At 35.5% G+C, this 14,877-nt stretch overlaps 2 protein-coding genes across 4 annotated transcripts; one reads left to right on the top strand and one right to left on the bottom strand.

Annotated features, from left to right (window-relative positions):
- The first annotated feature begins 6,503 nt into the window (after positions 1-6,503).
- LOC120164727 lies at positions 6,504-7,011 on the top strand. The gene has a single exon (XM_039174389.1). It carries the CDS (start codon positions 6,546-6,548, stop codon positions 7,002-7,004), a length of 459 nt encoding a protein of 152 aa, XP_039030320.1. The 5' UTR covers positions 6,504-6,545; the 3' UTR covers positions 7,005-7,011.
- A 1,036-nt stretch (positions 7,012-8,047) lies between these two features.
- On the bottom strand, positions 8,048-12,585 carry LOC120164744 (protein unc-13 homolog). 3 transcript variants are annotated; one of them, XR_005519759.1, is made up of 6 exons: positions 11,934-12,585; positions 10,650-11,516; positions 9,977-10,432; positions 9,593-9,782; positions 8,489-9,502; positions 8,048-8,386 (listed from the first exon to the last, which is right to left on the bottom strand). XR_005519759.1 is itself a non-coding variant. In XM_039174408.1 (5 exons), exons 1-5 carry the CDS (start codon positions 12,477-12,479, stop codon positions 8,568-8,570), a joined length of 2,994 nt encoding a protein of 997 aa, XP_039030339.1. In that variant the 5' UTR covers positions 12,480-12,585; the 3' UTR covers positions 8,048-8,567. The 3 variants fall into 3 exon arrangements, 1 of the variants encoding a protein (XP_039030339.1); XR_005519758.1 differs by having other exon boundaries at positions 8,513-9,502; XM_039174408.1 differs by having other exon boundaries at positions 8,048-9,502.
- Between the last annotated feature and the right edge of the window lie 2,292 nt (positions 12,586-14,877).

The following is a 14,877-nucleotide window of genomic DNA, read 5'->3' as shown; positions in this document are numbered from 1 at the left end:
AGTTCTGTTGCATCCATCCCGTTGTGAGAGTTTTGTCCTCTCATTCCATGGAAAATGTCTCTGCACCACTGTTTCAAATTATCTGGGATCTCGTTCTTGGCTCTTCTCGTCGCTAGGTGACTAGGAATCCTGTTGGGCGAGATAATTGGTTGCGAACTAGCCTGTGCTTTCACACATTTAACTGTTTCACGGGTCAATGAAATCTTTTCTTTGCCTTTTTCTTGGTTGAGCTCAGCCATCTTTGCTACCATTTGGTCAACTAGGTCTTTTTGGTTTTGCAAGATACGATCCACGGTGGTCTTTTGCATCTGCTCCATTTTAACCTCCCACTCTGCTTGCAACTTTTGCAAACTCTCGTTCAGCTCTTTCTTCAATTCCTCAAATTTTGCATCCATTTTCAATATTGTGTGAATGCAGTTGCACAGTTAGAAGCGCTTCCTCAAAGTTTCCCACAAGGTATGATTAATGCACGTAACAATGCTTAAATGAATGTTGAAAAATGCAATGATACAAATGCGGATGCAAAAATATTGATCCCAACGATAAATACCGTAGAACAATTTCCACCAGAGATAAAAAATTTCACATTACAAGACAGTCCACTTTACAAACATGTCTTCGCTTAGATGGTGAGCCTGGAATGGATCACTGCTTCATCTTGGATCTTCGTCCTCAATAATGATGCCCCTCAAGCGCTCTGTAAACAAACTCTTTTAATGCCCCGGCGATGCTGAAGTCAGTGCATCACTCTTCGATGAATAACGTCAGAACGATCGTAAATAAATCTACTGCTGGATTAATCCCCAGACTTCAGTCTTAAATGTTGCACGATCTTCGAGCTCACTGCTTTGTCTCGGATCTTTGTATTTGGAACTGATGCCCCTAAAACATTATGTAACCTAACTCTGTTAATGCCCCAGTGGTGCGGAAGTCAGTGTGCCGCTCCTTGATAAATAGCGATGAAATGATCGTAGATAAAAATCGACTGCTGGATCACTCATCGGATCAGTGGCTCATCATTTTATTATCGAACGTTGCACGATCGTCTTGAGCAAGTCTCCTTCTCGTACTCTGTGCATTTCTTTTTAGCCTTCGGTGCATGTCTGTGTACGCGACTGCTTGGTTGAAAACTTTTATCTCTTCTTGTGAAAATTTTCTCTCGAATATCCCCTTGCTGATCAACATTTTCGCATTATGTTATGATGATGCAATGTAAAGAAGAATGAAAAAACAAAAAAAACAGAAAATAAATAAGTTAGTGCACACAAAGAAAATAAAAGAAATTAGTTAGTACAGGTAAGACAATCGATATAGATAAAAGTGTTATTAAAAGATGAATATAACACCTACCCATCATGATATCTACCCGAGCATGCTTTAAATAGATAATAGTCCTACCCGTACATGTTATATACCCAAAATGAATAATTTCAAAAAATGGTCCTAACCGCATGGTATCTAGTTCGCATGCTTTTATTCAAAAAGAAAACAAATTCTACGAAATTAAAACAAAAGATAAGGGTTTAGAATATTCCTCCTTTGTGTACACCTATTTTAGGTACCTACTGACGGACAAAGGTTCGGTATGACTATACCTAGGGTGATCGTTCGACGGTTCACTATATGCTTGGTTTCGGCTCTAACGGGAAAAGGGGACTCGAATTGTCCTTGATGTCGGTGCCCCCTTGGACTGCCAAACCCTCGATCCTCACCCATTACAGGTTTCTAACGGAACGAGTTCAATTCGAGGGGATTCAATGTCTTATACCCATACGAGGAATAAATCCCTACGAAGGTATAAGATATGTATCCATGGGTTATTTGCTAAAACTCATACGAAGAATAAATTCTTACGAGAGTAAAGCACTCACCCCGACTAATTTGGATCGAAGCTCGTGTCTGGAGCTTATGTATGCACATGTATGTGATGTGTGTGAGGAGGAACATACCTACCTTTGACTCAAAATGAAAAAGAAAAAACTCGACAAAAACTTGGACAGAGCTGAAAGCAAAAAGATAAAATGTTAGTATGATAATTAAAAATGAAGCAATTAAAAACTTCAATAAATGGATCATAAATTAACTAAAAACTAGAAATCATAATTTCCACCAAGATGACAATATGTAAACGACATACAGCCTGACTCTAAAAAAAAGGTCCCCAGCAGAGTCGCCAAGCTGTCATAACCATTTTTTTTGTAAAACAATTAAATATTATTTTTAAAACGATTATGACTTTTATTTTGAAAAATTGAGTATTTTGGATTAATTTGGATTAAATTGAATAGAGTCGCCATCGACCTTTGGGTTAGGTAGGTCGAATACCTAAAAACGTCTTTTTAAAAGAAATTTAAGAAAAATCATTTTTTAAGACAAAAATGGTCTACATTTACCAGAAATCAAATTTAACGGGTTCGGGAATCGGTTACGTGTGGGGAAGGGTAAGCACCCCCACAGCGCCCAAAAATGGTACTGTGTCGCTTGCACATTGTCGTAAATGATGGAAATGATAAATCGAATATAAAATTAACCTATGATCCATTTATTGAGATTTATTTAATTTGCCTCGAATTATTTAAAGAAAATCCTTTAACTCAATCAGAAATCTTGAAATTTGCAATCCTCCGTCGGGAAAGCTATTTCAACCATTCTCATTCGTAAAAGAATATTCTATCATTGATTATGTTAAAAATACAAATCGAATATAACTAAAAACAATGTTTACATACGAATAAATTGATTAACTAAAAACGTGAATTGAATACAAATTAAAAATTTTGAAATTTACATTCACATAAAATAAAGTAAATTGTCACTTAAAATAACACACATTGCATCGTTTGAACAAATTAATTAGCAAAATATACTCAACTTATTTCAAGTTTCTATGTCGTTAAAATGCCGTACCGGATCACACCACTTCGACCAAGTGGTACTTTCCACGCTCATTCTACGCATATGTATTCTTGAAAATAAAATCGAAAATCAAATATTTCATACATAGATACAAATATAATGAGAATAAATGTAATGGAAATACAATATTTACATTAAATGGAATTAAACACATTATTTACATAATACAAATAACCATGTAATATGTAAAATACATTCATATATAAATGACTAAAATAAAAATAAATAAACATTACAAACCAAAATAAAATACAAAATAAGTAATTAAGGGACTAAAACAAATTAAAACATAAATTCGTAAGGGCAAACAATAAATTTACCTAAAGTATTTATACTAAAACATTGACCATAATGTAAACAAAGTAAATTAAAAATACTAATTAAAATAAAGAAAGGTAACATTCAGTGACTGAAATGAAACATTTGTAAATATTAAAACCAGAATCGAACATAAACAAAATAGTATGATATATAGCATGAGGGACTGAACAATAATTAAACCAAATACCCAACAGTGACTAATATGTAAATACATAAATATCCTGTCCAAATTCGAACATTCACAAAAATACACAACACACGAAATTAGTGACAAATGAAACTATTACAAACATTGGGACCAAAGTCAAATATCCACAAAAATGACATAACATACATTAATAGGACTAAAATAAAATATTTATAAATGTGATGGCCAGATTCGAATATCAAAGAAACATACATGAAATATTAAATCAGTGGCTAAGATGTAACATTTATAAATACTGAAACCAGAACCAAATATAAACAAAAATGTTATAATACCTAGGATAGTGACTAAAATGTAAAAGTGAAAAGATAAAGGCTCAAATTGAAATAATGTAAACTTCATTCCATGGCTAAATCGTGCGGTTACAAAGGATCAGGGACCAAAAGTGACATTAGACCCTAAAAACCCAAAACACGCGGGTAAGTTTACAAAGCTAGGAGGACTAAAAGTGTAGTTATCCCATAACTCGAAAACACGGATGGGGTTGAGGGCAAAACGGTCGCGTTTCAGGTGGGAATTAAAAGCCCAAAACATGGGCTAAATTCTTCTCATCCTTCATTTGCTTCATTTGAAAAGAGAGAAGAGAGATAGAGAGTTTCAGAGTTCTCTGAAACTCTCTCAACCGAAAAAAGGCCACGGCAGCCGAAGGCTCCCACGGCGGGGCCGACGGTGGCGCATGGCAGCGCACGGCTGCCGGAGGAAGCCAAAAGACTCAAAACTCCTCCGCTCTCACCCTCTACTCGAAAACCAACCCTAATCGGCCTAGAATAAACCCTAACCTCCTAAATCTAGATGGTTACCTTTGAAAGAAGCGAAAAGGCCGCCGGCTTCTGGGCTTTCCGACGATCTCCGAACCCAGGTACGAATATTTCTTTCTCTATTTTGTGGTTCTCAGTTTTTTTCTCTCAAGGTTGTTTGCTTTTTCTTTCGTTTCCCTCTGTTTTTCTTTTTTTTTTCCTTGGTATTTTCCTTCTTTTTTTTTCTCTGAACCCGAATGAATCCCTTGTCCTTGCATGTCTCTTTCTTATGGTCTTTTTTGCTGAGAATCATCATCTCCATTTGATAGGAATCACGTTCCTAGGCTCGGGTTAGTACCAAAAGCCAAATATTTAGGGATTTAGGACTTTTTTAATGGGTTTTCAGATTTGAGGGTGATTTGGTCCACTGTTGATGATGTTTTATTTTCTGTTTGATTGGTTCTGCTGTAGATGACGATAGTGGAGCAGTTGGGTCGGCGGCTGGACCATCGGAGTGGTGGCTCGGTGATTGGCTCACTGCTGGGAAGCTGAGGAGTTGAAGTCGCGGCGGCTGGGAGACCAAACGGCTGAGCTGATGATATTTTAGGGTTTCAAACCCTAAGCTTTGTGTGATCTGGACCGTTGGATGGGTCCAGATCCAATGGCCAGAAATGAGGCGGCTGGGCGTTGAGGGGATTAGGGTTGAAACCCTAATTTGTTTTAGGGTTTGAAACCCTAATCGATTTTAGGGTTTGAAACCCTAATCTGCTTTAGGGTTTGAAACCCTAATCTGATGGGTTGGGTTGGTTCAGGGTACTGGGCCATTAGGTTTAGCTAGTTGGGCTCCGGGAATGGACCTTCTGTAATCTGGGCTTTAGTGGCCTACAAAAATTTGTAAATGTAAATTAAATAATAATAATAATAATAATAATAATAATAATAATAATAATAATAACGATAATAATAATATACAAAAAAAGGACCCGGACAAAAACGGGTGTCTACAATAAGAAAGATGGGTATGAAACTCGAGCTCGATGAGTTTCGACTCGACTGAATTGATTGGGTCATTTTAAAAAAATCGGGTTCGAATAGAAACGGGTCGGGTTTTTTTAATGACGAGTTACTAAAATAAAGAAAAAAAATATTAAATGTTAGGTATAGTTCTGTTTTTTTTTTAAAAAAATTAGGTATTAAAACAAACCAAAACTTATTATAGTTTAAATACTAAATACGTAGTTTACCCTTCTTTTATTAGTTAGTTGATTACAATTTAAATCCATAACGATATTTAACGCACCTAATGTTACATTTCCTAAATCAACTGATAGGATTAATTATTATTTTTTTATTAACGTGAAATGATTATAAGATAATATTTATTTAAATTTTTTATTTGTTATTGACAATTAATAGACACTCTATACTCTATGGATATAATTTTTAATTCAAATTCGTTAAAGAAAATATTATTCCCATTTTACGAATGAAATCACTGAATAAATTGTGTTCAATATTAAATTTAAATTCAATTAACAACTAAAATTAATAAAAAAATATTTTGAAATTAATTATAATAATGATAAATATTATTTGATACAAAATTACATTTGTCTCATATAACTTGTCTAATAAATAAATCTATTATTACTGATACTGTTTTTTGTTATAAGTATTATTATTAAGGGTTAAGTACACAAATGGTCCCTAAATATAGGATATTATTTTATTAAGTCCATCGACTATTAAAAGTTACAAAATGTCACTAGTCGTTAAAAGTTACAAAATGTTCACTCGGCTATTCACTATGTTTCAAACTCATCATTGTTTGTTAAAAAATTGACGTATTCTCAGCTGAACGTTAACCTACTTATCGTGATATGATAAAATTTGATCCTAGAATCTCAAATGACTATCATATCTCAGTAATCATATTAACTTATAGCTTAAACAACCATTAATTTTTTAACGGAAAACGAAGAATTTAGAAAATAATAAATAGGCGAGTGATCATTTTATAACTTTTTAATATTCAAAGAACTTAATGCAACAACATTCTATAATCAAAGAACTATTTTATAACTATTAATAATTGAGTAACTTAATAAAACAATATCAAGTAGTCTATGACTATTTGCATACTTCACCATATTATTAATAGATTGACTCTCACTGACGATAGATTTTTCACTTATGTGGTGAGCTCGATGGTAACGTGCAAGTCGAGAAAGCCTAAATTACCCTAAACTTCAAGACTAACCCTTTGGTTGATCTTACATGTAATGTAATTTAATTTCCATATTAGTATATAAAACGCCGCTCCACTAGCGTACTACACCACGGCATCTTCATTTCTTTCTCAAATGGCTGATGAAACAGGGTCGAGATGGGAAGGAAAGGTCACGGCGGAGCTAAAAGCCTCAACGGCGGAGCAGATATGGCCGTTCATAGCTGAATTCTGCAACTTGGACAAGTTTTTCCCTTCGGTTGATACGTGTTACCGGAAGGAAGGCACTCCCGGTCAGCCCGGTCTGGTCCGTCACTGTGAAGGCAAGAGCGGTTGGGTCAACGAGAAGCTTTTGAGCATCGATCCGATTAACCACTCGCTAAGCTACGAGATCCTGGAAAATAACATCGGGTTCAAAAACTACGTCGCCACTTTCAATTTGGTGCCGGCGGGAGGCGGTGGGTGTAAGATCGAGTGGTCGTTTGTTTCCGATCCGATCCTAGGGTTGAGATTGGAAGACTTGGTTTCTCTTATTGATGATACTCTGCAATTCATGGCTAAGAAAATGGAAGAGGCTGCACTTGGTCAAAGCTAGACGTTGATATAGCTGTGTTTTTATCGGTTTGTGTTTTGTTTATTGCTTCTAAATTAACGTTGTACTGCTGGGTCTTGTCTGGTTTCCATGTGCCAAAACCTTGCATTTTATTTTAACTTTTATGCAAGGTTTGATATCATTGTATCTATTTAAATATAATTCTTAATTATTTAATATTAAATATTCATAATTTTTATTTATAGTACTCAAACTCAAGATTTAAAATAATAACAATAATTTATTTATTATAGAGATCATTTAATTCGTATTTGTTAAATATTTTCTTAATAATAATAGTATGATAGTGTTGAATATAATAATCTTTCATATAAAGTGGGTTTAATTGTAAACGTAGTGATTTCATTTGTTCATATAAAAAATTATCTTAATCACATATTAGCATATCTTTTGGTTTTAATATGTAGTGGATTTGGACTGATGGTCTACATTAATCAATAAAAGGACTGGAAGGCACTAGATAAAAGTACATTGAAGTATAAAGACGAGGCTGCTTTAGTAATCTTGAGTATACTGAAGCTCAATTACTTCTATATTATTATTATTTTTTTGTTATCCTTTCGGTTCTAAGATTTTGTCCTTCGAACTGATTCACGTGGTACATTTGATTTTAACGAGTGAATCTGACAGCTGAGATTTTATACATACACAAAGACTTGAACATGATACATTTGCTTAAACGATATCAAACTAGATATCAAACTACTCGCTTTGCATGGTATGTCAACGCATCTCCGTTTCTTCATCTCTCTCTCTCATCAAATGGATGAAGAGGGTTCCAAAATGAGAAGTCCATGGCGGAGCTAAAATGCTCAACACCGGAGCAGATGTGGCCATTCCTAGCTGAATTTTGCAACTTAGACTAGCTCAACCCTTCATCTGATACAAGTTATCGGAAGGGGCTCCTGGTCGGCCCAGTCTGGTCGGGGAAAATTATTATTTTATACGAGTCTCAATTAAAAAAAACATCGTATGTATTATGTTTTATTATCAGTCGACCCCAAAAATGAAAACAAGCACACGGATAACCAAACACTAAATTTCACACAATACAATTGTATATAATTATAAACATGTATCAATCAATCGCCAAATGCATCGATCGAATTAAAAGCAAAATGAACAAGCAATGATGCAAAGAAAAAGAACAGGTTCTCCAGAATTCTAAAGAGTAGATAAGATTAGAGCTGAAGGAATCTCATATATTGACATAATTGAATCTTGTAATAATCAAATATTATGCACCAACCTTTCCTCATGGGCAAGCCCTTGGAAAATACTCTGCTTCTATGGTTTCTTTTTATCTCCCAACTTTGCATCTTGGTGAGAAGCGGCCGGTTTTCAGCACCAACATTCCCGCTATACTACACAAGATTAGTGCAACATCGTTAGGCATTTGCAGCCAACCCGGTATGGCATGCTAAGCATTTTTGACAGGATCTATCTCGGAAAATATATGGAATTACAAGAACAATATTGCAGGCGCTCACTGTTGCACGATATGCGGCCTTCGTTGGTTTGCTATATACATCAAACTCAAGATAGCTAAAGTTTCTTGGGTAGATTGTATGTCTTTTTTAGGAACTTAGAAGCTGTCTCATCATTCCGGTAACATAACACGCGTAGAAGAGTGTTTGGCTCAGTAGGGTTCCACTGCCCTGATGTTGGAGGTAGTGGAAGCCTAGATTTTGCAGAAGAGCCGTATGTCTCCAAGGTCACACGTCTGAACTGCTCAATTAAGCTATCTGTATCGGTTCTAAAGAGGGGAAGGACTCCTCTTGCAGTAGCTGAAAACTTATCTATGAGATCGGCAGGCAAACCATCTCCATTGGCCCAAAATAGATCTTTAAGGGCTTTGAAATCATCCTCTATAATTTGAGAATCCTGACGAGTGAAAGCACGAGAGGGGCCTCCAGCAAGTAAAACCAGCAAGAACCCATCACATGAAGCTTTCATGATATCAGTTATGATCCTAGTACGAACTCTTTCATGCACGGTGTCAGAGATGATCAACAAGTTTTGCTCTAGTTCCTGTAATGAAGGGTCAATCCTAGAAGTCGATGGCTCCCCAATATACAAACCATCCCATAAAACATGACTTAGGTCATGGAATACGATTTTGTAAGCTACTGCCTCTGATAATTGCTGAACCCCTTCCACACAAGCAGCTGGTGTTAGTTCAAATTTCTTGTTCAAACCATTAGAAAAATCTTCCACATGAGCAGACTCACAGTTCCTCAAGTGGGCTATGATCCTCTTTTCTAGAACATCCATCTCAGATCGGATACGATGCAATGTATTTATACGAACACAGAGCTGTGGCACCCCAAATGAATTATCTCCGTTCATTGTTGTAACCTGAGAATTTCTCTTCTGTGAGTTTTGTAACTTTTCTTTCTTCTTCCACACACCTTGGAACTTTGATCCTATCTCACATCTAGTCAATGCAGGCATTGTGGGGATATATGTAGTGCGTGAACCTACATGTTAGATTAAAAGGTAAAATGTCAGAAACTCTAAAAACTTCATCTGCCTTATTGAGATCATTTATTATATTTGCAAGCACATACCACAGCCCGATTTTGCCTTGGTTATGTAATATTGAAGACACCTGTCAAGGCCAACCATCAAATCAGGTAGCAATGCAGGATGTGTTGGTATTGGTAGCTGAAAAAATGCATCCAAAGTTTCATCAATGATTCTCAAAATTTCGACAGCAGAGGGGGCATATCCTTCTTGATTTGCTTGTGGGCTCCAGACCTAGTGTCATGCAATGTGTTGTTTAGCAGTAATAATAATAATAAATAAAAACATATTTAGAAAAACCTGAACCAGCAATTCAGTAGATAGCTACTCAGTTGCATGGCCAAACAAATTTCAAAAGGAACTGAGATTCGGAAGATACGAATTTCAGATAAATTTTCATCCAAATGACAAGAATAGTAAGCGCATACCTCTTGTTGCAAATTCCGGTCAACCCATTCCTTAAGTCTGTCAACTCTTGTCTTGATCCACCCTTTAACAAGATTGCTTATAGCAGTTTCAGCCTCATAAGGAGGCATCTCGCGGATTATTGCCTTCCCACCATCATCACTGTCTACTGCATCCTCAACTGCAATCTGCACGAGATCCTTCTCCAGTTTATCTGCAGCTCTCAGTACTTGAACAGAATCAGGGGTCAACTCCGTAATGCCAGATATAAACTGTTTTATCTCATTTGCATAACACACATGGAGGGTGGCCACAGCCACACCTGCTGCCAAAGGATGCCAACCCTTCAATATTGGACTGAAAACCTGCTTCTCATGAACAGCTAGCTCACCAACATCTTTAGCAAGGATTGCAAGGACAGGAAGAGGATTCAACTGGTTTCTGGAAGCTCTCCTGCTAGAGTCTGCTTTCTCCATTATCTATAAAACAACTCGCGTAGTCATTAAACCAACTAAAAGGAGAACTACGAGGAGAAAGAGTATTCAAACACATGTTACATTTGTTACATTCCAAGTCTCATACATCTAAGAAATTTGTACATATGCATGACAATTCAGACACTATATATAGCAAAAGCACTCAATTTTTCCCTCATAACATCAATAAACAGGCCAATAGAAGAATATAAAGACTTGCCTGAGCAAAAGCAGTGCGCAATGAAGACCTGATGTAAGTGTCAATTCTGTTTCGAGCTACATCAACTTCTCCTTTCCTCTTTCTGCGATACTCAGTGGATACATCCTCAACCAAAATCTTAGCTGCTGATACACCTAAAGAAATGATTCCCTGCATGGTATAGATATTTCCACTATCAAAAGTGTCATGATAAGCAAGGAGTCGTTTCTCTGCCCAGCCCAGTATTGAAGTCAATGTAGAACTTAATATCTTGGAGTAATCTGGATCTTTGGTTGCCTTGGCATCTTTTGCTACATCCGCTAGCTCACTATCGGCAGCATATAGTAAGTCCATTTCGACTTGCCCAGTGGCAACAAAACGGTGAAACAGGACCCATGTAAAGCAGAGGTTGTGGAGCATTTGATTAATCCCAAGGATCACCCATGTCTTTTTTATATGCTCCATAAGCTCATCAACTTCCTCGATAATAGATGTCTCATCGTTAATATCGAAGCATGTCTCCAAAAGGATTTCATAGAGTCTAAGATTTAGTGGAATACCATCAGCCCAGTGGCATGAATCAGAAAAAGACCCATCAGATCTGGAAGCAAGAGACATAACAGCAGTGCGAAGAACTTGCATTGACTCATTGTTCTTTCCCGTTTCTATTGGCCTATCTAGGGCTGCATGGATGATTTGCCGTAGCCTTTGTGATGCATTATTTGAATTATCAAGTGGTACACGAGGATGCAACAGTAAACCAGCTTCAAGAACCTTGAGGTTTCTCTTTTGCCATTCAACATATTCTTGCTGATCAGTAAAATCAGATTGCTTGAGCTGCTGCAATAGCTCCAATGGAAGAACAACTGACTCGATCCGCCTTCCAACCTATCATTCCACCATAGTCAATGCTAATGAAAAAAACATAGCAGTTACGATAAATCAATTAAGCACCAATAAAATTACAAGTAAGAATCATAAAGTTCATCAAAGCCCTACTATTTCTCTTCTTAAATTAAATAATCTTAATGAGTTCCGCAAACACTGGAGAATTTACATTATCATACCATCATTCGGGATTAAATTATAGAATCAAATTTACTTAGATTGTAAATCGTAACTATTTGTCATAATCGTACTATTGGATTAGGATCCAATCGCATCTACTTTAACATTATAAATAAATAAAATTGGTTTGCTCAGAAGCAGTATTATTTAGATCTAATAAATCGTAATTGAAAACATTCGGATCAACCAAAATTCCATTTTTTTTAAAAAAATAACAATAAGTTAAATTGAGCTGACCAGGCCACCACCGATTCTCAGAAGCGATCTTCTAACTCGCGAATCGATGGTCTCAGGTATCCGCATTTGAATCCTCATAAGCTCCCCTACGGTCAGAGGCCGCTTAGACTTGCCCTGTCCCGAGCCTGGCCCAGAACCCGGGCTCTTCTTAGAGCCCGATGAAGAGCCCGGCGACTTCAATCCTAAAGCCTTCTTCATCTTACTAGCAGCCACTGATGTAAGCGAGCGCTGCAACGCGGACGAGTTAGGCGAGTGGTTGTGGTTTTCACTAGGCGAGTTTAGACTGGGGGACTCGGAATTGAAGGAGGCGGAAGTGGATAGAGGTTTGGAGGAGGAGGTACGGCATACAGCGAGGAAGACATCGTAAGCAGTGAGTCTAAGGTCGGAATCAGTGAGTTGAGAGGCGAGTTGGCCGAGTGGAGATTGGAGATCTGTCGAGGTGAGCCTGCTAGGCATTGGTTGAGGCATAGTGTGCAGTGGCGGTGGCGTCGGCGCCGACTCTCTCTTTGAGTGACCGAGTGAGAGATCTCTGAAGAGATGCGCCATTGAATCAATTCACCGAGAGCGACAGAAAATAAAGACCGACACGAACGAGTCACTGAGTTAGAACATTGGACTCTTTGAGAGAGAAAAAACTGGTGAGAAGAAAAATATAGGATTTCAAATTATATTCTATCCTTTTAGGTTTGTTAAATTGAAAAATAAAAATAAAATATCAAACTAAACCTAACGGGTCAAATTGTAATTTTGATCCTTCACTATGCTAAAATTTGATATTAAAACCTACATATTTTAATTTAATACATTTTGGTCCTTCATTGTTCACTTAAAGTGATGGAGTCCTATTCTGTCAATCTAATTTGTATTAAAAAATAAACATTATTATATATTATTATTAACACAAAGATGTAAACTTTTTAAATATTTTTTTGAATAGTTTGGGTCGATTACAAGTTAGTCTTTGTTTATAACTTTTTTATACGTTAACAACACACATACCATATTGACAAAATTATTCGAACCATAAACCTTTATGAAGAACAATATCTCTTTTTCCACTGAAGTAGCGTGACGGGATCAACATTTTAAATAATCCTTAAACATTATGTTAACATGCAAACTTTGTATTGAATTAAGTTATTTTCGACTGATTTTTTTTAGAAAATTAGACCTCAACAAAATGATAGCATTTTGGAATATTTGGTTAAAGGGTTATAGTTTAGGGAGCAAATTTAGAATTTGACCAACTTAATTATGTCGCAGTAATTATAATTTCATGATTTTCTTCCAAAAGCAATAGCCTTAATATATACATTGATACACTAATTTGGTCACTTCGTCATTTGGGCATCTGATTTTCTAGACCATGAAAAAAAATCACTATCACAAAATTGTATATGATGTTAATATGGTATTTCACCATCCAATCATAGATGGCCACGTTATCAACATTTTGACCAATTAATGTTATATTAATAATTTAATTGATTGTTAAACTGTCAGGTGGGTATGATATGAATTTGATTTTTTATAAAATTCATGTACCAATTCGGTCTAAAAAGATCATGTATTAAATTGATAAAGATTATAAAATTTAGGCACCGATTTGTATATTAAACCTAATTAGGCGCGACAGTGAAGAGCGATTGAAGCTCATGACGCGCGACCGACCAATCTTTTAATGCAAGCTGGAAATGGAGAAGTAAAAGGGAAGGAAAGATTTATTTAGGGTAAATTCACTATTAGTCACTGAACTTTAGATTATGTGTTGATTTCCATCGAACTTTACACTCCAATATAAATATTGAATTTTTAAAAAAAAAAATATCTCATATATTTTTTTAATAATTTAGGGTAAATACATGGTAATATTTGTTCAAAGATACTATGATCGCTCATACCCCTGACATCTATGGTGCTCGAACCCGAGTCCTCAATAAATAACAACAATTTATTTATCATGGATGTCACTTTAATTCATGCTTATCTTATCTTCTTCTTTACTAAAATAAGATTTTTTATGTATTTTCAATCGTCGCCAGAAAATCTTCATTTTTAAAGTTTTTGTGACTATTTTTCATTAATGAACTTGTCTTATCATCGTTTATCATTTTATCATTTTATATTTTCAAAAATCTTTAAAATAGATGAAATTAAAACATTTAAATTATTATTTTGAGGTTTAGGGGAGTTTTTTTTAACTTTATGGAATTTGAAGTGTTTATTCAAAAATTCAAACAATGAGGAAGATTATTTCAAGAAGAAAAACAATATACCTCGAAAACTAGTCTCATTGGACAATAGTTGAGGGAGGTCAAAGCATCAGAATATCGATATTTAGATGTTTTTAATTCACTTTTAGTGAGTTTATTCAAAAAAATAATAATCTCAAATAAAGAGGAGTGAAATGTAAATATTTTTATATCAATTTTGACGTAAATGTCAACCGATAATAAATGATGATTGATTAACAGTGACGATCAAAAGAATTGACGATTTTATATAGAAAAATGAGGGAAAATATTACATCATTATATCGTTATTGGTTTAATTATTCAGTGCCCTAGTTGAACCTCAAATTAAAGTTCATTGCTTAAACTAAAACAATTTTAAATTCGATAACTATTAGTGTAGTTTACCCTATACACATTTAGTACCTAAACTATCAGTTTTGGAATGTTTTAGTACTTAAATGTTCAATTTTTTTCAAAATCATACATAATGTTTAGTTTTTGTTTTGTTTTAGTACCCCCATTAATAAAAACTTAACGGACAAACTAACGAGGCATAACTCTGATAGACAGACGACCAATCCGAACAGTTGACCACAAGAGAATAACGAGTCGACCATCATAGTTCAGTTTTAAGCCCATCGGACGATTGACGACGAATATCAGATGATAAAGAAGTTGAAGAGTCAATCGTCGATTTGGGGAGATTGAAG

This window comes from Hibiscus syriacus, unplaced genomic scaffold (genome assembly GCF_006381635.1).
Source record: "Hibiscus syriacus cultivar Baekdansim isolate YM2019G1 unplaced genomic scaffold, ASM638163v2 tig00111542_pilon, whole genome shotgun sequence".
Taxonomy (NCBI): Eukaryota; Viridiplantae; Streptophyta; class Magnoliopsida; order Malvales; family Malvaceae; genus Hibiscus; species Hibiscus syriacus.
The sequence above is the reverse complement of the archived record's forward strand: the minus strand, read 5'-3'. Positions and strand labels throughout refer to the sequence as shown.